This window comes from Monodon monoceros, unplaced genomic scaffold (genome assembly GCF_005190385.1).
Source record: "Monodon monoceros isolate NGI ecotype Baffin Bay Population unplaced genomic scaffold, NGI_Narwhal_1 Super_Scaffold_22, whole genome shotgun sequence".
NCBI classification, from domain to species: Eukaryota; Metazoa; Chordata; class Mammalia; order Artiodactyla; family Monodontidae; genus Monodon; species Monodon monoceros.
Window position 1 is genome coordinate 97149727 of NW_021703779.1, and position 23014 is coordinate 97172740.

Consider the following 23014-nt stretch of genomic DNA (forward strand, 5'->3'; position numbering starts at 1 on the left):
TGGCTGCTCCAAAGCGCTGCCTGTTTTGGACAGAGGAAGGTGACAAATACACAAATACAAATAATGTATTCTTCCATGTTTTGTCCACCCTCTCTTCTTCATGATTTGAGCTTACCAGCTTAAGTGTGTGTGGCCAAATCTCTGATTTTAAGTCATCAGCCTCACTTTACCAATTCTGTTTACCTGGCATACAAGTGGCTGGATAATGTCTATGGTGAATATGCCCTGCTTTTATCTTTTAGTTCCTCTCAACTTCAAGAAAAAAATATAAAATTCGTAATCAACTCTTGATTATCTATGGTTAAGTTTCCCATTGTGTGCCCTGCTTCCTGACCCGAGTGGTTCTGAATGACACAGATTAGTAAGTAGATTATTTAGTCAGCAGCATTCCTAAAGTGAATCACCTTAGGGGATGAAAACAGGCACCACCCCCCCTTTCCTCATCTCCATCAAATGCCTTTTAGAATTTGAGTAATAGTTTCAGGTAGGTAGTTGTAGGTACACCTTTCTCAGCAAAGATTTGTGTTGAGGGTTTAAGTATAGTTAAAGGAGCCAGTGGAGTGGTTTCATAATTGCTGTATTGTTAGTCAAACTCTGTAATTAGGGATGACTTCATAGGCATAAGATTCCTCTATGGGTGACGCCCTGAATTCAGACCCAGTTGTACACCATATCCTTTTATGACAAAACAAACAAACAAGGTTTTGTTTGCTTTCCTTTCATTCCCTTATTTGAAAATCTGTTTTCCTGTGTCTCAGATGTTTAGGGAGAGGGTTTGCTTTTCTCCTGATGCTTTCCCTTTATAGCGAAAGCAGGCATAGGAGCTAGGGAGGAAACAGAATTGGGGACAGATCAAAGTGCTCTGCAGATGAGAGAATTCAGAAAAATGCAGAGACCCTGGAAGCTTTTACTTTTGATGGTATTTCATTTGGCTAAATTTAAATGGAGGAAAAATATATTTCTTTTCTTTCTTTCTTTCTTTCTTTCTTTCTTTCTTTCTTTCTTTCTTTTCTTTCTTTCTTTCTTTCTTTCTTTCCTTTCTTTCTTTCTTTTCTTTCTTTCTTTTCTTTCTTTCCCCTGCTCTCTCCATGTAAATAAAGTTCACTTTTGTGGGAAGACAGACTGGGGAAAAGGACACATTTCAACATATTTCAAAAGTCAGACTTTCTTTTTACCTACCAATCACATACTGTGAAATTGAGGTTAAACTTTTATTCAGCAATAATATTTACTTTTTACCTCTTCACCTTTTATTTTGCATTGCTTAAGAAAAAAAAGTGCAACGTAGGAGGAATGTGACAATATTGACAAGCTGTTAGCTATTTTTTTAAGTGGTCCTGATATAAAGTAAAAATTGTATTTAAAAAAAAATCTCCTGGCCGTTCTTCAAGTTGTGTTTAGAAACTGGTCTTATGCAGGAGCCAAACTGAGTAATGGGTAAAAAATGGCTGACAGATTTTTGTTATTCCCATCCTTCTTAAATTACTTCGACTTAAAGGCTTATAATTTTTATATATGAAGGAGATCTATTATATTCTGTAGTCAATAATTATAGGGCAAATGACATAACTTTTCGTACATTCCATTTAAAAGGTTCTTAGTAGAACTCATGCCTTATATTTATATAGCCTCTCACAATTACTTAGGCATTGATTTGTTCACCGTTTTCTTTCATTAAGGATTTGAAGTTGCTGTATAATACTTTATAGTTTACAGTGTGCTTTCACATGCCGTCTTTAATCTTCACAAGGACCCTGGGGAAGTAGTTATTATCGCTGTTTTCAAAAGAGGAAACTGAGCCTTAGCAGGATTAAATAAACTCGCTCATAGACACACTGCTAGGAAGTAGCAGAGCCGGGGCATTAATTGATGTCTTCTGATTCCACATCTCACAATCTTCCTATCATAACATACTGCATTCTTGGGTGGGGAACAACAGTTTGCCGCAAGTGTTCAGGATTGAATCAACGTGTCTATAGGGCAATAATGATGTCATCATCTATTTTGCTTCCTAAACCCCAGTCTGGGATGTTTTACTTGCTTTGAGAGAAAAAATTCAATGAATGCCTGATGAAGAGGGATAGAGTTTTCAGTAAATTTGCAAGTTTTCTAAAAATCTGATGTTCCTGTCTTCCCTAAATTATTTAAATGTGATATTTTCTCCCAAGATAGTATTTCATTGCTTGATTTCCTTAAAGATTCCATCAATACCTTTGAGTAGTCTTAAGGACAAACTTTTTTTATTCATAGTGGGGAAAAAAAAGTCTGCATTAAATAGCTAATTTAAATATTGTGATTTTTGTCAACTGAAGTGTATATTGTAAGCCTTTTAAACTTTATGTTGGATTTCTTAAGCTCAGGTGCCTCAGGGTAGCATTTATTTATTTACTTTCAAATAATTGTAAATAAATGAAATTGAATTTATTCAAGTGAGAGACTCCTAAATTAAGCTATTTTGTTATCCTGGATCAAACAAATGTTGTTTTGGGAATATATGTGTATTGCAGTTCTTTTTACTCTTAGTTGTGCCTCTTCATATCTCCTGTAGATGAAAAATCTGAGTTACAGGTGTAAAAGGGGATACTTTAAGCTTTCATTATGATAATTAGACAGGAATAAGAAGTTAGAAAACTTTAAAGTATATTTTGGGGACTTCCCTAGTGGTCCAGTGGTTAAGACTCCATGCTCCCAATGCAGGGGGCCCAGGTTTGATCCCTGGTCGGGGAACTAGAGCCCGTGTGCCACAACTAAGACCCAGTGCAGCCATATAAATAAAGAAAGAAAGAACAGAAAGTATATTTTGGGTTTTTTAAATGCTGCGTTGTGTTAATATTTTTTTAAGTAAACAAGTGCCTCGAAATCATTTCTGTGAGATCTATGTATTTCCTAATTTTGCACGAAGAACAAAAGTACTACTTTCTTGGCCTGCCTGAGATGGAATTAATAATCCTTATGGTCTCCAGAGTCTTTCTCCTTCTCTACCTTTTATTACAACCACTAATTCACTTTATGTCAAATTATAATTATCTACATTTTTTTGTCTTCCCCAGATTGTAGATTCCTTGAGGGCAGGAACTAGGCATATAACAGACGCCTTGGTAAATTGTGTGAGGGTAGAGGTGTGTGTTGGGGGAGGTGTATAAAAAGAGGGAAGAGATTTCTACCCTGTTCAGACCCGCTGCTTGCAAAGGGGAGAAGTGGGAGGGAAGGATTGAGTCAGAACCCACTGTTCAGCAGGGATAAAGGGTGCGGTGGGGCGGGGGGTATGTCCAGAACCATCTTTGTCTAATTTTCTCTTTTATAGAAGTGATATAGTAGTATGAGAATAAAATCGTCTTTAAAAAAAGAAGACTACTTTAGATTATTATTGACTCACGAATTGCCCAAACTAGAAAGGACCTTTAGAAGTAAAGGAGAGGGGCTTCCCTGGTGGTGCAGTGGTTAAGAATCTGCCTGCTAATGCAGGAGACACGGGTTCGAGACCTGGTCTGGGAAGATCCCATATGCCGCGGAGCAACTAAAGCCGCGCGCCACAACTACTGAGCCTGCACTCTAGAGCCTTCAAGCCACAGCTACTGAAGCCCGCGAGCCTAGAGCCCGTGCTCGGCAACAAGAGAAGCCACCGCAATAAGAGAAGTTACCGCAATGAGAAGCCCGTGCACTACAACAAAGAGTGGCCCCCGATCTCCGCAATGAGAGGAAGTCCGCACACAGCAATGAAGACCCAACGCAGCCAAAAATAAATAAATTAATTAATTAATTTTTTTAAAAAAAGAAGTAAAGGAGAGGCCACATGTTTTGGATTTTCTGAGACAGTCTCACTTTCAAACTTTTTGTGCCATTGTTCTGCGTGGTATTATTACGGGAGATGGGCAATAATTTTGTATTGAAAACATCATTACTTAAAATATACACGAAGAAAATTGGAGTAAATCCTATATAGTATTTTTGTAATGAGAGGTGTTGAACACCATGTTAATAAAATATAGAATATTTTTTTTTGGCCACGCCACGGGGCATGTGGGATCTTAGTTCCCCAACCAGGGATCAAACCTGCAGCCCCTGCCGTGGAAGCGCAGAGTTAACCACTGGACCTCCAGGGAAGTCCCTACAATACTTTTTAAAGTACTGTTATCACTTTGCAGCTAAACTTATGCAAAATCACTTTTTACTCTTAATCTTTAAAATGTCTGCCTTCGTGTCCAACTGAAGGTCTTCACCTTATAGATTCCGAGACTGCTCTGAAAGGAGTATTTACCCAACTTTCTACTGAGAAGTTGTCCCTCTTTAGTGACATTTTAACACCATAGGTAAGAAAAGTTTATGAACCGGCAAGTTCTGTTTTATGTTTTTAAAAAGTCTGTTTTTATTTAATTTTTTAAAAATATGAGTCATTATAAATGTGTTACATTATGGTGGAAACTTAGCTAAAACTTCCCAGGGATTTGAGAAACCTGAGTTTGAATTCCAGGTCCATGGTCTCTCTGAGCCTAGGTTATCTCTAATAAGAAAAAAGGGAGTAAGAATATTTACCTCAAAAGGCTGTTATGAGCGTTCAGGGAATTAGTAGGAATATGAATTTGTCTAATGTAGGCCTTGACACAAGTTGTTGAATGGATGAATTTATGAAAATACTATTTTATTGAGTGCCTTACTACCTGCCTGGGACTGTGATAAGTTGTAGAAGTGACAACTATGGGTGTGCAAAAGACAGATGTGGCCCAGCTCTCTCTTGAGCGTCTCTGTACTAAGTATTAGTCATCATGGCAAAAAAGATGAGTTGGCTAGTAATTTTTTAACTTTTAATAAAGATGTCTAAAAGGGGGAAATCCTTGGTGGTCCAGTGGTTAGGGCTCCATGCTTCCACTGCAGGGGGCATGGGTTCAATTACTGGTCTGGAAACTAAGATCCCACATGCCGCGGTGCGGCCATAAATAAATAAATAAATCCCACAAATACATATGAAAGGCTATTCAAAAATTATTTTTGAAATGTCTAAAAGGGGTAAATATAAGATCTCAAATTTGCATTTCACATAGTTTGTGAAATTTTACACATAGACTACTTTTTTGAAAAGGCAACACATTTACAACAGTGAAGCTATTCTGTATGATACTATAATGGTGCCAAAATGCGTAATATGTGTTACAATGCCAAGAGTGAGCCTAATGTAAACTATGGACTTTAGGTGACAATGCTGTATCAAAGAAGATTCATCAGTTGTAACAAATGTACCCCTCTGATGGAAGATGAACAGGCAAGTTACATTATGTGCGAGTGTGAGGGCAGGTGGTATGTGGGAGCTGAATTCTCTGTGCTTTTTGCTCAATTTTGCCGTGAACTGTTCTAAAGAGTAAAGTTCTTTAAAAAGATTAAAAAGACAGAAAAAAACAAAGCCAAAACAAAAAAGGACAGCACATAATCATTTTCATTTCCTTCTGTCTAAAAATTGTTAATAGGTTGGTATGTGGGAATTTTCCATTGTGATACAGACCTCCTTTCTCTGTTGCAGGGCTCAGTCAAGTTTTTCTGTAAAGGTCCACATCATGTATATTGTACGCCAAGAGGCAAAATAAGAATATTATATTATTAATATCAAGGGTTTAAATATTATTTCCACAGATTTTTACTGACAAAAGTCAAAATATAATAAATATTTGAGTACCTTTTTTGGTAATACAACTCTACTGATGAGAAGAATGGAATTTTTTTCCCCCCCTGGGGTAACATTTCACTTAATTGAGGTTCAAACATTTGACAGCAAATGTTTATCTGTAAAAACCATACTTAGCTTGGGGACCATACAGAAATAAGCAGTGGTCCAGATCTGGCCCACAGGCCATAGTTTGCCAAGCCCTGACTATTGGTTAAATAGGTAAAATAGGGCCAAATCAGAAAGAGTATAAACTCAAATAATATTAATAAGTTGTGTACACAAAGATGTGTTAATTTGCCTGCTCTTGTGTGTGTTTCTGTATCAAAGCCAAAAATAATTTGTTTTAGTTGACTCCTCCTTTTTTTTTTTTTTTTTTGGGGGTACGCAGCCCTCTCACTGTTGTGGCCTCTCCCGTTGCGGAGCACAGGCTCCAGACGCACAGGCTCAGCGGCCATAGCCCACGGGCCCAGCCGCACCGCGGCATGCGGGATCCTCCCAGATTGGGGCACGAACTCGTGTCCCCTGCATTGGCAGGCAGACTCTCAACCACTGCGCCACCAGGGAAGCCCAGTTGACTCCTCCTTTAATGGGAATGATTGATAGCTGTTTTTATACTACCTGAAAATCAGTTTTTTCACAGTGAAAGATTTTTAAATGGCTTAATGGGAAAAAAATGGTGATATATGGAAATGGTGATATATAAATGGAAAAAATGGTGATAACTATGTGAGGTGATAGATGTGTTAACTTTTATTGTGGTAATCATTTTGCAATATATGTGTATATCAAATCATTATGATATACGCCTTAAACTCACACAGTATCATATGTCACATATCTCAATAAAGATGGGAAAAATGGAAATAGCCAGTAAGATAGATAGATACGTAAATGCTAAATGAAAACGTTATTTTTTTAACACTTATTCATTTATTTACTTATTTATTTATCGGCCACGCCACATGGCATTCGGGATATTAGTTCCCCAGTCAGGGATCGAACCCGTGCCCCCTGAAGTGGAAGCTTGGAGTCCTAACTACCGGACCGCCAGGGAAGTCCCAGAAAAGTTATATTTTACACGAATCTTTGGTCACATAATTTTGACTTAGTTTTGGCACATATAACCAAGAATTTCTGTCATTACTTGGTACCTTCCCCTTCCTTACATTCTTTGAACGTAATGTAAGATTTTGTCCTTGAAAGGAAGATTCACAAGTATTTTTTTCTGAATAACTTTTGGTAAATGATAACTTCTCATTTGTTTGTTTTCTTTATTATGGCTGTAGCTAGAAATATGAGGACCTATTCAGATGGTTTAGTAGTTTGCATTTCTAGAAAGTGTAAATTATCCCTAAAATGAGAGTTTGCAGGAGCGCTTATAATCATCACAAAATTTTTTTAAGTCTTAAAAAAATTTTTTCTTCCAGTTTCATTGAGATATAATTGACATACAGCACTGTATAAGTTTAAGGTGAACAGCAAAATGATTTGATTTCTATACATCATGAAATAATTATCATAATAAATTTAGTAAGCATGCATTATCTCATATAGATACAAAATAAAAGAAATAGAAAAAAATTGTTTTCCTTGTGATGAGAACTCAGGATTTCCTCTCTTAACAACTTTCATATATAACACACAGCAGTTTTAATTATATTTATCGTGTTGTACATTACATCCCTAGTGCTTATTTATCTTATCGCTGGAAGTTTGTACCTTTTGATCACCTTCATCCAATTCCCCCTCCCCTTACCTCTGCCTCTGCTAACTGCAAATCTGATCTCTTTTTCTGTGAGTTTGTTTTTGAAGTATAATTGACCCACAACACTGTTAGTTCCTGTTACTCAACATAGTGATTCGATATTTCTGTACATTTCAAACTGATCACCATGATAAGTCTAGTTGTCATGTGTCACCACACAAAGATATTACATAGTTATTGACTCTGTTCCCCACACTGTACATTTCATACCTGTGACTTATTTATTTTCCAATTTATAATTGGAAGTTTGTACCTCTTAAGCTCCCTCACATTTCTTTCCTCCCCCTCCGCCCTCCCCTCTGGCAACTACCTGTTTGTTCTCTGTATCTATGACTCTGTTTCTGTTTAAAGTCTTAAACCCTTCTGGTTTCTCTTTAGATCTTTAAATGGATGAGATGGCTACCACTCAGATTTCCAAAGATGAGCTTGATGAACTCAAAGAGGCCTTTGCAAAAGTCGGTAAGTGTTTTTTGTAGAGTAACTATAGTAAAGCAAACTTTATTTGGTACTAATCAAAGTTATTTCTCTGAAAAATTATATGAATGGTTAATCATGAAACTTAGGGCAAGATGGTTAGAACCAATGGAATAAAGTTTTAGAAGCTACACTTTAAACTGTGTTATTGCTAATTATATCTAGTATCTAATATGGTCAAAGGTTTTTAGTCCAGGATCCCAGTCTTTAACTGGGGGCTGCTGTGGCTCCTGAAATTTTTAGACAAATTTTGTGTTGTTATTGTATTTTGTTTATCATATTTTTCTGAGGAGAGGATTTGGAGCTTTCACCATATTCTTAAAGGGCCAGGTGACCCCTGAAGATGTTAAGAACCATTAGATGATGTTTTACCTTTCCCTAATCAGCGTGGCTTTCCTGCCTTTTTCATGGATCATATGTGCCTTTGGAGAATGCACACTGTTCAACCTTCTTAAATTGAATTAGCATTGGTATAAGATGGGAAGGATTAGCCTGCCACTTGGTTTATCCTTAAACATCACATAACATGTCTTTGAATTCAGCAGCTGAATTGGAAGCAATTTATAGTATTTACATTCCAAATTTCAGTGCTCAGGTCAAGTCAGTGAAGATAATGAGAAAACAGGGTAAGACCTGATTATTGATGTGTGTGCTCACATGAGTCAACATGTGCTTTGCGAGGGAGACTAATACTATTTGGTATCTCCTTGATTAAAGGGTATGAAGTTAAATCAAAATGATTTGTTATTTAAATCAGAATCTACTCTTTGACCTGTGTTGGGAACCCCATCAGTGAAAAGTGAGGAAATACACATCCCTATTCCCATACATTTATGAGCAACATTTTCTATGAAGTCATTTAGTAATAACAACATGCCTTGGGAAAAATAATGACTCCCCCAGCCAGCGTGACTATTCATAATCCCATCAGAATTCTAACTAGGAAAAAATAAGTCCTGGATCTAACACTTTTGTGTGTGTGTGTGTGTACGTGTACAAAAAAAAGGCAGTCAATTAACTTGCCATAGATACCACTTACTGGAAGAAGCGTACTACTCAGTTTAACATAGATTGATTATGAAAAAACAGCAGGTGAATTCTTGGCTGCAAGACTTTTTAAATCGCATTATTCTGTAGAAATTGTTCTTATCATAATTGTTTCCTTCAAACCTTCTGTTTTATTTATATTCATCTTTCAGTGTTTGGGACATCCTGATTTGTTTTTTTTACGAATAGGATTTGGGGGTGGGGACCTTATTGCTATTGCTTAATCTTCAAGGCCTCACCTCCTCAAATCAATGTTTATTGTTGAATACAAGCCTTGTTCTCATGTGCAGCCTCTTGGAAATATTTGTGTGCAATATTTTTTAAAAATTAAAGCTAATTTGAATATGGTTTACCTGATGGCACTGGGATACTTTTATCAGTAAAAGAGCTTAATTGCTCTTTTAAAGCCTAATGATATAAAGAGGGTTGACCAGTTATCTCCAAGGAGGAAACAGGGCTAAATTGGTCTGAGAGATCAATTAGAGCTTGGACTGAAAGAAAGGGTCATTGTGGAACTACTGTCTTACTTTAAATCATACATCTTGGAGGGTTTAGGGTAGGCAAACACCTTCCCAAAGGTGGGAGATTGAGCCGTGTGTCTTATTGAAGCCCTACCAGGCATGTATTTCTATGATATGTAGACTCTTATTACTCTATATGCTGTAAATAGGAATTCTGGAGTCCAAAATTTCTGCCTGTTCCACATATTATTATTTTGTATTCCCCGTCAGTATCTAGCTCACTGTTGCACACGTTAGGTTTTCAATACATAAATAGTTAATTGATTGAATTCCAAGGAATTATAGGTAGTCTTTTCATGTACTGGGACTTTGTCATTATCACAAGCGGTCTTTGTTATGAAGATTTTCATCATGGCGGAATTTATTCTGAAGGCTTTGGCCATTACAATGTAACACATAAAATTTATATTTTTCAGCATATTTTTAATATGCTTGTGTATAGTCTGTCTTTTAGAAAAGTGTTTAAAGACCCAGCTGAATCTTTTGATTTTCCCTTAAAATATTTGTAGTTTTTAGTTATTCTTATTTGCAGAGCCCTTAGGCAACTGTCAAAGGTGTTATGGAAATCCTTTTTTTTTTTCATTCAGGGAAACTTGATTTTAAAAACAAGCTCTATAACCTATTTTCCTGACAATTCTTTCTTACGGGGAGGGGAGGGGAGGGAGGACTACTTTGTCTCAGTTCAATTGTGACACAATATGGAAATCATTATATGATTTTTCCCGTCTATTAAAAATAATAGCCTTGATTATCTCTTTAGAAATTCAGCAAAATAATAGTGTGTGGAGAAAATCTCTGTAATTACCACTAATCATGGGTTTTGTTCAATCAATTAATAGTGCTTTGAAACTCTCTTTACTAGCAATAAAAATCGAGTATTAAGATTTACAATTCTCCTTTCACTCACTTTCTGCACCTGCTTAGTGTTAAGTTCCAAGCAGTATATTTTCATTTAATTATTTTCGTTTTCTCAACATTTGTTTCTAGTATTTTCCACTGGGATAGCAGAATCCTTGGCTCTCATTTTTTCCTACTTCATAATGTTTCTGTTTTAATTTAAAATGCTGCAATGCTGTATAAGTTCATTCTAAAGAAGAATAAATAAAACTTTTCAGAACACTTAGGAAGTAAATATTTTACCAAGGAGAAAATGTCTTTTGCACTCTGGGACTTTAATCTTGTTATAGAAGCTAAAGGTCATTTGAATGATGCCTTGTCATAAAGATAAATTCATGTATTGTAGATCTTCTCAGATTGGCTTTAGTCCTGCAAACACTTTTTTCTCTCCTAAGCAATAGCCGCTCAGGTTTTTTTTCCAAACAGGAATTCAACACTTCTGAAATAAAATAATGGGGTTTCATAAATGACTAGGAAGAATGTGGGTTTATTCCTTTGAGGCTGCCCACCAAACTAAGACAACAATTTTTGGTTATGGTGATTGTAGCTGTACCAGATTTTCTCATCTCAGGAAGTTGAGTTATTTCAAATTACTTGATATTCTCTAGTATATAAAAACCACATCAGGATGATGCCGCAGAAAGCATGGTGGTTTCTTTTAATTTACTTTTAGTATTCAATAAGATGACACCAGTGCATATCTGTTTAATTATGGCTTAAAAAATTAAAACTACAGCCCAACCAAAAAAAATAAATAAACCAGTGCTCTTTCACTGTGCCATCTGGTTAATTATCGATGGAATATTAGAAATGAAGGTCTCAGGACAGTCTGAAAACCATGTTTTGACTGTGTGGAAGATAGGAACACAGATTGGGGGTGTGCGAGAATGCGCTCGTGTGTGTGTGTGTGTGTGTGTGTGTATTTTTTAAGTGGGAAAGTGGCAGCAGGTGGAAAATGATGGCCAAACTGCTGGAAATTTTGAGTTGGAAAACAGTTGATAGACAGCATTTTTGATTGCCTGGTCTCAGCCCTCTAACCTTGTCCAGCCTTCAGCTGTAATTGACCTCCACCTTTGGGGATCCACTATTAGGATGAACTCTTTGGTAGCGACCTCTATTCTATCCTTAGCTGGGACTCATTAAACTGCCTCTTATATGTATTCGCTGGAATGAGCTACCTCAAAAGGTATAAGCTGTGAAAGGCAAAACCCGTGTTTAAGCATCTGGAGATGTTTAGCAGCTGCCTTTTCTAAAGTTTTAATGCCTAATGAAAGCTCGACTTTATTGCTTAGATCTGAGGGTGGAATATAATCTAAATTCTTCTGCACAAGTCTTTTGGCTGAGTCTTTTAAATTAATATTTTGTGTGCTTTCATAGGCAATCAGGATCGTGTGTGTGTGTGTGTTTAAATCCATTATTGTTAGATATATAGATTCCTTTTGTCATTTTTTTAGTGCAAAAAATTTGTGGAATATGTTGGTTAAACTAAATGGAACTTTTAAACACAGCTTTTCTGAAAGGATGTGCATCTGCACTTGATTGGTTTTCTTCTTTAAGTCCTAATGAGTACTGTCCGTAGTGGGTTTGTAAAGAGGTTGCATATGTATTGCAGATGAGGACACACGTACGTGACCTGTTTATAAAGAAAGACACTAGATTTAACAGATTCAAGGATGAATAAAGCAACACACAGATACACACAAAACCCAGGGGTCAAGGGAAATCCCGTTCTCTCTCACTGTCAGATTTATAAGGCAAAGTAGCACCCCAAAAGATGCATTTGAAGTGATAGATTGTACCACATACCACCTGGACGTGGGCAGTGTAAAACAGAGGTAAAATCAAAACTACTTGAATTCTGGCTCAGCTTTCTCCAGACAAGTACTTAAAATAGCTTAAATAACAGGATGCAAGGGGAGGGAAAACATTTCCTTTTAAGGATATGCATTCTTGGTGTGATTCAAACTTCTGCAGGAACATGGCTGTATAATAAGTTTATTTACTTTAAGGTTACTTGGGGGGAGGGTTTTGGGAGAGTTAACTGGCATCTAAAATAATACTTGGTAAGAGAGCATAATGAGGCTTCTTTCAAAACAATGCAGATGTGAACCTACACGTGTCATCATAGAGACAGACAGACAGACAGACAGAGAGGATCTATTGTTAAAAACATTTGGTTCCTCTCTGATGAATTCAGCAGCCAGTTTGAAAGATACTGAGACACTGGCCTCTCTGGTACAGCACTGGGAGTGTCTTAGTGATTTTTTTTTTCAAGTCTAGCGATCTTTCTTTAAAAATAGAACACTTGATCCATTTCTTGAAGTTCAGCTCTGGACTCCATGCGGGAACTTTGTTCATTGAGTAGGTGGAGTTTCTTCTTTTTCCCTGCAGCCCGTCAGTGTCTGTCCACACTGGCCATATTTTCTGAACCGAACAGTTGGGACCTGTGTTTGCAGAAACATTGAGAACACTGTAGATAATACAGGCTGTATGATAATATCTACTTTATCGGGTGGTCGAAAATATGATGCTGGAACAGAAGAGTCTTCGAAATGCAGAACCTGTTCCACCCCACACCAATCTGTAGTTAATAAGGAAGGGGCAAATGAGCCAGAAAGGGCCTTCAGAATATTGGCAGCTTTAATGAGTAAATAAAGGACTGCCATCATGCCAGGAGGTTGTGATTTCCAGTTGTTAAAACTGCTTTCAGTCTAGAGCTGTGTTTTGGGGTCCATTTGTTATTAAATTCTCATGTTTATGTCAAAACTCACAATACGAAAAGTTCACCATCAAACATAGTCTCGAGCTCCTGGTTAATAACGTCACTGAAGAGGGAGAAGCTTTCTAAAATGCCTTTGTGCTGTCCCATATTCTAGCCTTCCAAAGCGCAGCACATTAGATCTCTGATATTGTTTAAGGGTGTGTGTGTGTGTGTGTGTGTGTGTGTGTGTGTGTGTGTGTGTGTGTGTGTGTGTGTTTTGGCTGGGGATTGGAAATAAAATTGGCATAAAACTCTTTTAAAATAATTGCACCCTGTTTTGTCTTTCAAGTACTTTCGCAGCTGGGAGATTTTCCAAAATTAATTGCGAGCTGCCTTTTTAGGCTCCCTCTGCCTTATTGAAATTAAAATTGTTTTCTTCAAAAGGTATGATTTGGGGACTCTAAGAAAACCTTGCAGTAATTTACTAGTACTAACACTAAAATGCCTTTGATCTCGGGAGGTAGTACAAGCCAGATCTGCTGTTAAAATATGGAGAAACAGAGTAGATAAAACTTTACAAATATGTTAAAAGTAGATGACACATGGTCAGTGATTCTTTTCCCATATCAGGAAGGATACAGGAAAGAGATTCAAAGTGACTCCAAATTTTTATAAGTATTTTGAAGCCACAGTTTCAAGAAAGAGCCACAGATTCTGTCTGATTAATTCTGTATCTTTGGTGTCTAGCGCTGTGCCTGCCACAGAGTAGGTACTCAGTTTGCTCTGGAGGTTGACTCCTGCTATACAAATGCACAGGTATTTCTTAATAAAGTCAAAGCAGGTTTCTACATTTAGAACGAGAGAGAGAGGTCCTGACCTGACAGCCATCACTGGTAGTCTACTTGGAGACTCCTTGGTGGGTGTGTTCAGTTAGAAAACCAAATTACAGATCTGAAGGCTGCTGGGTGGGGACAGAATTAGAACAAAGGGAATGAGATTGAATGTTATTTAAGGGATATTTCTGTCCTCAGGGTTTCCAGATGAATTGCCATTCAGTTTTTCAGTGCTATTTCTGCATTTTTTGGTCATTGTTGTTTGCTTAGTTCTGTTTTTTAAATGCTCATTAGATTAGAGCATTCTTTTCCTGGTTTAATACTTGAGGATCCTAATAAGAACCTACTGTATGGCACAGGGAACTCTTCTCAATACTCTGTAATGAGTACTGGGACCTACATGGGAACAGAATCTATAAAAGGGTGGATATATGTATATGTATAACTGATTCACTTTGCTGTACAGCAGAAACTAACAACATTGTAAAGCAACTGTACTCCAATAAAAATTAACTAAAAAATACTTGAGGATCAATGATTCTACAAAAATTACTTTTCCCTCTGCTTATTCTATGCAAGGTACTGTGCTACATATTGGGGTGGGAGATAAAAAGGTTTAGAAGAATCTTCATCAAGAGATTTACAGTCTCATAAGATTGTCAGGTAATGACAAATTCTTATTCCTCCAACCGCCCTTTAAAACGTTCCTGTCCATTACTAAAAGCATCTGTTACTACTACACTTACTTCAAAATGGTGTTTCCACATGTGGCTATTTTATGTTAGTTATATTTTAGGGTGGCTACTTCCTGGCATCTTATAATCACATCAGTGAGCTTCTAATTAATGCTCAAGAGAGGTTATTTCAGAGAGGGTGCGCACAAGTGGTAGTTCCCCCATTGCCTGCACCTCTCTTCTACCTAAAGCGAAGAAACTACCAGATAGACTAGACTCTCAGGGCCTTTGTCAGTTTCATGTAGCCTTGAATTCATTATAGTTCTCCAATATTTATTTTTAAACATCTCTACCTTCCACTTCTGTTGTATCCCTAAGAACACAAAAAGAACAACACTCTAGCTCTCAACTGGATTAAATAACATGCTTAAATTTTGCTCAGATATGTCATTTCAGAAGTTAGAGAAAAGTAGAATACATTTAAAAATATCGTCCTATCAGAAATTGCTGGCATGGAAACAGTTTTTTTTTATATTTAATTTTCTTCTTGGTAACTCATTTTTTTTATCATCTTTATTGGAGTATAATTGCTTTACAATGGTGCGTTGTTTCTGCTTTATAACAAAGTGAATCAGCTATACATATACATATATCCCCATATCTCCTCCTTCTTGCATTTCCCTCCCCCCTCCCGATGCCACCCCTCTAGATGGTCGCAAAGCACCGAGCTGATCTCCCTGTGCTATGCGGCTGCTTCCCACTAGCTATCTGTTTTACATTTGGTACTATATATAAGTCCGTGCCACTCTCTAACTTCATCCCAGATTACCATTCGCCCTCCCCGTGTCCTCAAGTCCGTTCTCTATGTCTGTGTCTTTATTCCTGTCCTGCCCCTAGGTTCTTCAGAACCTTTTTTTTTTTTTTTTAGATTCCATATATATGTGTTAGCATATAGTACTTGTTTTTCTCTTTCTGACTTACTTCACTCAGTATGACAGTCTCTACGTCCATCCACCTCACTGCAAATAACTCAATTTCGTTTCTTTTTATGGCTGAGTAATATTCCATTGTATATATATGCCACATCTTCTTTATCCATTCACCTGTCAATGGACACTTAGGTTATTTCCATATCCTGGCTATTGTAAATAGAGCTGCAATGAGCATTTTGGTACATGACTCTTTTTGAATTATGGTTTTCTCAGGGTATATGCCCAGTAGTGGGATTGCTGGGTCATATGGTAGTTCTATTTGTAGTTTTTTAAGGAACCTCCATACTGTTCTCCATAGTGGCTGTACCAATTCACATTCCCACCAGCAGTGCAAGAGTGTTCCCTTTTCTCCACACCCTCTCCAGCATTTATTGTTTGTAGATTTTTTGATGATGGCCATTCTGACTGCTGTGAGATGATATCGCATTGTAGTTTTGATTTGCATTTCTCTAATGATAAATGATGTTGACCATTTTTTCATGTGTTTGTTGGCAATCTGTATATCTTCTTTGGAGAAATGTCTATTTAGGTCTTCTGCCCATTTTTGGATTGTGTTGTTTGTTTTTTTGTTACTGAGCTGCATGAGCTGCTTGTAAATTTTGGAGATTAATCCTTTGTCAGTTGCTTCATTTGCAAATATTTTCTCCCATTCTGAGGGTGGCTTTTCCGTCTTGTTTCTGGTTTCCTTTGCTGTGCAAAAGCATTGAAATTTCATTAGGTCCCGTTGGTTTATTTTTGTTTTTATTTCCATTTCTCTAGGAGGTGGGTCAAAAAGGATCTTGCTGTGATTTACGTCATAGAGTGTTCTGCCTATGTTTTCCTCTAAGAGTTTGATAGTGTCTGGCCTTACATTTAGGTCTTTAATCCATTTTGAGTTTATTTTTGTGTGTGGTGTTAGGGAGTGTTCTAATTTCATTCTTTTACAAGTAGCTGTCCAGTTTTCCCAGCACCACTTATTGAAGAGGCTGTCTTTTCTCCATTGTATACTCTTGCCTCCTTTATCAAAGGTAAGATGACCATCTGTGCATGGGTTTATCTCTGGGCTTTCTACCCTGTTCCATTGATCTACATTTCTGTTTTTGTGCCAGTACCATACTGTCTTGATTACTGTAGCTTTGTAATATAGTCTGAAGTCCGGAAGCCTGATTCCTCCAGCTCCGTTTTTCTTCCTCAAGATTGCTTTGTCTATTTCGGCTCTTTTGTGTTTCCATACAAATTGTGTGATTTTTTTCTTCTAGTTCTGTGAAAAATGCCATTGGTAGTTTGATAGGGATTGCATAGAATCTGTAGATTGCTTTGGGTAGTATAGTCATTTTCACAATGTTGATTCTTCCAATCCAAGAACATGGTGTATCTCTCCATCTATTTGTATCATCTTTAATTTCTTTCATCAGTGTCATAGTTTTCTGCACACAAGTCTTTTGTCTCCTTAGGTAGGTTTATTCCTAGGTATTTTATTCTTTTTGTTGCAGTGGTAAATGGCAGTGTTTCCTTAACTTCTCTTTCAGATTTTTCATCATTAGGGTATAGGAATGAAGAGATTTCTCTGCCTTAATTTTGTATCCTGCTACTTTACCAAATTCACTGATTTGCTCTAGTAGTTTTCTGGTAGCATCTTTAGGATTCTCTATGTATACTATCATGTCATCTGCAAACAGTGACAGCTTTACTTCTTCTTTTCTGATTTGGATTCCCTTTATTTCTTCTTCTTCTCTGATTGCTGTGGCTAAAACTTCCAAAACTATGTTGAATAAGAGTGGTGAGAGTGGGCAACCTTGTCTTGTTCCTGATCTTAGTGGAAATGGTTTCAGTTTTTCACCATTGAGAATGATGTTGGCTGTGGGTTTGTCATATATGCCCTTTATTATGTTGAGGAAAGTTCCTCTATGCCTACTTTCTGGAGGGTTATCATCATAAATGGGTGTTGAATTTTGTCAAAAGCTTTTTCTGCATCTATTGAGATGATCATAGCTTTTTATCCTTCAATTTATTAATATGGTGTATCACATTGATTTGTGTATATTGAAGAATCCTTGCATTCCTGGGATAAACCCCACTTGATCATGGTGTATGATCCTTTTAATGTGCTGCTGGATTCTGTTTGCTAGTGTTTTGTTGAGGATTTTTGCATCTGTGTTCAGTGATATTGGCCTGTAGTTTTCTTTCTTTGTGACATCTTTGTCTGGTTTTGGTATCAGGGTGATGGTGGCCTCATATAATGAGTTTGGGAGTGTTCCTCCCTCTGCTATATTTTGGGCGAGTTTGAGAAGGATAGGTGTTAGCTCTTCTCTAAATGTTTGATAGAATTCGCCTGTGAAGCCTTCTGGTCTTGGGCTTTTGTTTGGAAGATTTTTTTTTTTTTTTGCGGTATGTGGGCCTCTCACTGTTGTGGCCTCTCCCGCTGCTGAGCACAGGCTCCGGACGTGCAGCCTCAGCGGCCATTGCTCACGGGCCCAGCCGCTCCGCGGCATGTGGGATCCTCCCGGACCGGGGCATGAACCCGTGTCCCCTGCATCTGCAGGCGGACTCTCAATCACTGCACCACCAGGGAAGCCCTGTTGGAAGATTTTTAATCACAGTCTCAATTTCAGTGCTTGTGATTAGTCTGTTCATATTTTCTATTTCTTTCTGATTCAGTCTCAGAAGGTTGTGCTTTTCTAAGAATTTGTCCATTTCTTCCAGGCTGTCCATTTTATTGGCACAGAGTTGCTTTTAGTAATCTCTCATGATCTTTTGTATTTCTGCAGTGTCAGTTGTTACTTCTCCTTTTTCATTTCTAATTCTGTTGATTTGAGTCTTCTCCCTTCTTTTCTTGATGAGTCTGGCTAATGGTTTCTCAATTTTGTTTATCTTCTCAAAGAACCGGCTTTTAGTTTTATTGATCTTTGCTATTGTTTCCTTCATTTCTTTTTCATTTATTTCTGATCTGATCTTTATGATTTCTTTCCTTCTGCTAACTTTCGTATTTTTTGTTCTTCTTTCTCTAATTGCTTTAGCTGTAAGGTTAGGTTGTTTATTTGAGATGTTTCTTGTTTCGAAGTAGGATTGTATTGCTATAACCTTCCCTCTTAGAATTGCTTTTGCTGCATCCCATAGGCTTTGGGCCGTCGTGTTTTCATTGTCATTTGTTTCTAGGTATTTCTTGATTTCCTCCTTGATTTCTTCAGTGATCTGTTGGTTATTAAGAGGTGTATTGTCTAGCTTCCATGTGTTTGTATTTTTTACAGCGTTTTCCTGCAATTGATATCTAGCCTCATAGCATTGTGGTTGGAAATGATGCTTGATACGATTTCAGTTTTCTTAAATTTACCAAGACTTGATTTGTGACCCAAGGTATGATCTATCCTGGCAAATGTTTCCTGAGCACTTGAGAAGAAAGTGTATTCTGTTGTTTTTGGATGGAATGTCCTATAAATATCAGTTAAGTCCATCTTGTTTAATGTACCATTTAAAGCTTGTGCTTCCTTATTTATTTTCATTTTGGATGATCTGTCCATTGGTGAAAGTGGGGTGTTAAAAGTCCCCCACTATGATTTTGTTACTGTCGATTTCCCCTTTATGGCTGTTAGTATTTGCCTTATGTATTGAGATGCTCCTATGTTGGGTGCATAAATATTTACAATTGTTATACCTTCTTCTTGGATCGATCCCTTGATCATTATGTAGTGTCCTTCTTTGTCTCTTCTAATAGTCTTTATTTTAAAGTCTCTTTTGTCTGATATGAAAATTGCTACTCCAGCTTCCTTTTGATTTCCATTTGCATGGAATATCTTTTTCCATCCCCTCACTTTCAGTCTGTATGTGTCCCTAGGTCTGAAGTGGGTCTCTTGTAGACAGCATATATATGGGTCTTGTTTTTGTATCCATTCAGCCAGTCTATGTCTTTTGGTTGGAGCATTTAATCCATTTACATTTAAGGTAATTATCAATACGTATGTTCCTATCACCATTTTCTTAATTGTTTTGGGTTTGTTACTGTAGGTCTTTTCTTTCTCTTGTGTTTCCTGCCTAGAGAAATTCCTTTAGCATTTGTTGTAAATCTGGTTTGGTGGTGCTGAACTCTCTTAGTTTTTGCTTGTCTGTAAAGGTTTTAATTTCTCCATCGAATCTGAATGAGATCCTTTCTGGGTAGAGTAATCTTGGTTGTAGGTTTTTCCCTTTCATCACTTTAAATATGTCCTGCCACTCCTTTCTGGCTTGCAGAGTTTCTGCTGGAAGATCAGCTGTTAACCTTATGGGGATCCTCTTGTATGTTATTTGTTGTTTTTCCCTTGCTACTTTGAATATTTTTTCTTTGTATTGAATTTTTTGTAGTTTAATTAATATGTGTCTTGGCGTGTTTTTCCTTGGATTTATCCTGTATGGGACTCTCTGCTCTTCCTGGACTTGATTAACTATTTCCTTTCCCATATTAGGGAAGTTTTCAATATAATCTCTTCAAATATTTTCTCAGTCCCTTTCTTTTTCTCTTCTTCTGGAACCCCTATAATTCGAATGTTGGTGCGTTTAATGTTGTCCCAGAGTTCTCTGAGACTGTCCTCCGTTCTTTTCATTTTTTTTTTTTTTTTTTGCTTTATTCTGCTCTGCAGTAGTTATTTCCACTATTTTATCTTCCAGGTCACTTATCCATTCTTCTGCCTCAGTTATTCTGCTACTGATCCCTTCTAGAGTATTTTTAATTTCATTTATTGTGTTGTTCATCATTGCTTGTTTCCTCTTTAGTTCTTCTAGGTCCTTGTTAAATGTTTCTTACATTTTGTCTATTCTATTTCCAGGATTTTGGATCATCTTTACTATCATTACTCTAAATTCTTTTTCAGGTAGACTGCCTATTTCCTCTTCATTAGTTTGGTCTGGTGGGTTTTTACCTTGCTTCTTGCTTCTTCATGTGCTGTGTGTTTCTCTGTCTTCTCATTTTGCTTAACTTACTGTTTGGGGTCCCCTTTTCACAGACTGCAGGTTTGTAGTTCCCATTGTTTTTGGTGTCTGTCCCCAGTGGCTAAGGTTGGTTCAGTGGGTTGTGGTGTAGGCTTCCTGGTGGAGGGGACTAGTGCCTGTGTCCTGGTGGATGAGGCTGGATCTTTTCTTTCTGGTGGGCTGGTCCACGTCTGGTGGTGTGTTTTGTGGTGTGTGTGGCCTTATTATGATTTTAGGCAGCCTCTCTGCTAATGGGTGAGGTTGTGTTCCTGTCTTGTTAGTTGTTTGGCATAGGGTGTCCAGCTCTGTAGCTTACTGGTTGTCAAGTGGAGCTGGGTCTTAGCATTGAGATGGAGATCTCTGGGAGAAGTTTTGCTGATTCGTATTACGTGGAGCCAGGAGGTCTGTGGTGGACCCATGGCCTGAACTCGGCTCTCCCACCTCAGAGGCACAGGCCTGACACCTGGTTGGAGCACCAAGACCCTGCCAGCCACACGGCTCAGAAAAAAAGGGAGAAAAAAAGAAAGAAAGAAAGAGAAAAATAAAAAAAATAATTAAGAAATTTAACAGTAATAAAAAAAGGAATAAAACGAAAGAAAGAAGAGAGCAACCAAACCAAAAAACAAATCCACCAATGATAACAAGTGCTAAAAAGTATACTTAAATAAAAAACAAAACGGACATACAGTACCCTAGGACAAATGGTAAAAGCAAAGCTATACAGACAAAGTCACACAAAGAAGCATACACATACACACTCAAAAAGAGAAAATATAAATAAACACACATACATATATATATATATATATATATATATGTGTGTAAAGGAAGAGAGCAACCAAATCAATAACGAAATATATATATTTCATTGCTCCCAAAGTCCACCGCCTCAATTTTGGGATGATTCGTTGTCTATTCAGGTATGCCACAGATGCAGGGTGCATCAAGTTGATTGTGGAGTTTTAATCCGCTGCTCCTGAGGCTGCTGGGAGAGATTTCCCTTTCTCTTTGTTTGCACAGCTCCCAGGGGCTCAGCTTTGGATTTGGCCCTGCCTTTGCGTGTAGGTCGCCAGAGGGCGTCTGTTCCCTGCCCAGACAGGACGGGGTTAAAGTAGCAGCTGATTAGGGGGCTCTGGCTCATTGAGGCCGGGGGGAGGGAGGTGTACGGAGTGCGGGGAGAGCCTGCGGCGGCAGAGGCCAGCGGTACATGCAACAGCCTGAAGCATGCGGTTTGTTCTCTCAGGGAAGTTGTCCCTGGATCCCGGGACCCTGGCAGTGGCGGGCTGCACAGGCTCCCCGGAGTGGATGTTGGGGCAGTGACCTGTGCTCGCACACAGGCTTCTCGGTGGCGGCAGCAGCAGCCTTAGCGTCTCATGCCCGTCTCTGGGGTCTGCGCTGATAGCCGTGGCTCGCGCCCGTCTCTGCAGCTCATTTTGGTGGCGCTATGAATCCCCTCTCCTCGCGCACCCCAACACAGTGGTCTCTTGCCTCTTAGGCAAGTCCAGACTTTTTCCCGGACTCCCTCCTGGCTAGCTGTGGCGCACTAACACCCTTTAGGCTGTGTTCATGCAGCCAACCCCAGTCTGCTCCCTGGGATCTGACCTCTGAAGCCCAAACCTCAGCTCCCAGCCCCGCCCGCCCCGGCGGGTGAGCAGACAAGCCTCTCGGGCTGGTGAGTGCTGGTGGGCACCAATCTTCTGTGCGGGAATCTCTCCGCTTTGCCCTCCGCCCCCCTGTTGCTGTGCTCTCCTCCATGGCTCCGAAGCTTACCCCCTCTGCCACCCGCAGTCTCCGCCCGTGAAGGGCCTTCCTAGTGTGTGGAAACCTTTCCTCCTTCACAGCTCCCTCCCACTGGTACAGGTCCCATCCCTATTCTTTTGTCTCTGTTTTTTCTTTTTTCTTTTGCCCTACCCAGGTATGTGGGGAGTTTCTTGCTTTTGGGAGGTCTGAGGGCTTCTTCCAGCGTTCAGTAGGTGTTCTGTAGGTGTTGTTCCACATGTAGGTGTATTTCTGATGTATTTGTGGGGAGGAAGGTGAGCTCCATGGCTTACTCTTCTGCCATCTTGAAGGTCTCTTGGAAAGAGTTTTGATAGTTGCAAGGAATAAGCTATCTGCTTCTCTAAAGATATCATAAAATGAAGGAATATAGTATTTAGATACTGAGGTATAGTAGTGATCAGAATGTTATTACTCTATATTTGTTTTTCCTGTGTATGATGGTTTTTATCTCCAGTTGGTTTTTGTTTTTTTTTTGGCCATACGCGGGCCTCTCACTGTTGTGGCCTGTCCCATTGCGGAGCACAGGCTCCGGACGCGCAGGTTCAGCGGCCATGGCTCACAGGCCCAGCCGCTCCGTGGCATGTGGGAACTTCCCGGACCGGGGCACAAACCCGGGTCCCCTGCGCCACCAGGCGGACTCTCAACCACTGCACCACCAGGGAAGCCCTATCTCCAGTTTTTTGAGCTAAAAGGGGACGTAAGAGATCATTTGATCTAAAGCCCTCCTTTTACAGATGAGAAAACTAAGATCTGGAGAG

General features: G+C 38.6%; 1 protein-coding gene across 2 annotated transcripts in view; it reads left to right on the plus strand.

Moving 5' to 3' along the window:
- PLS3 (plastin 3) overlaps positions 1–23014 on the plus strand; it is a 90144-nt gene that overhangs the window by 39538 nt on the left and 27592 nt on the right. For both annotated transcript variants that reach the window (XM_029240939.1, XM_029240940.1), the window contains exon 2: positions 7800–7880. In XM_029240939.1, coding sequence (XP_029096772.1) covers positions 7808–7880 — 73 coding nt within the window. In that variant the 5' untranslated portion in view covers positions 7800–7807. The remainder of the gene's footprint in view (positions 1–7799; positions 7881–23014) is intronic.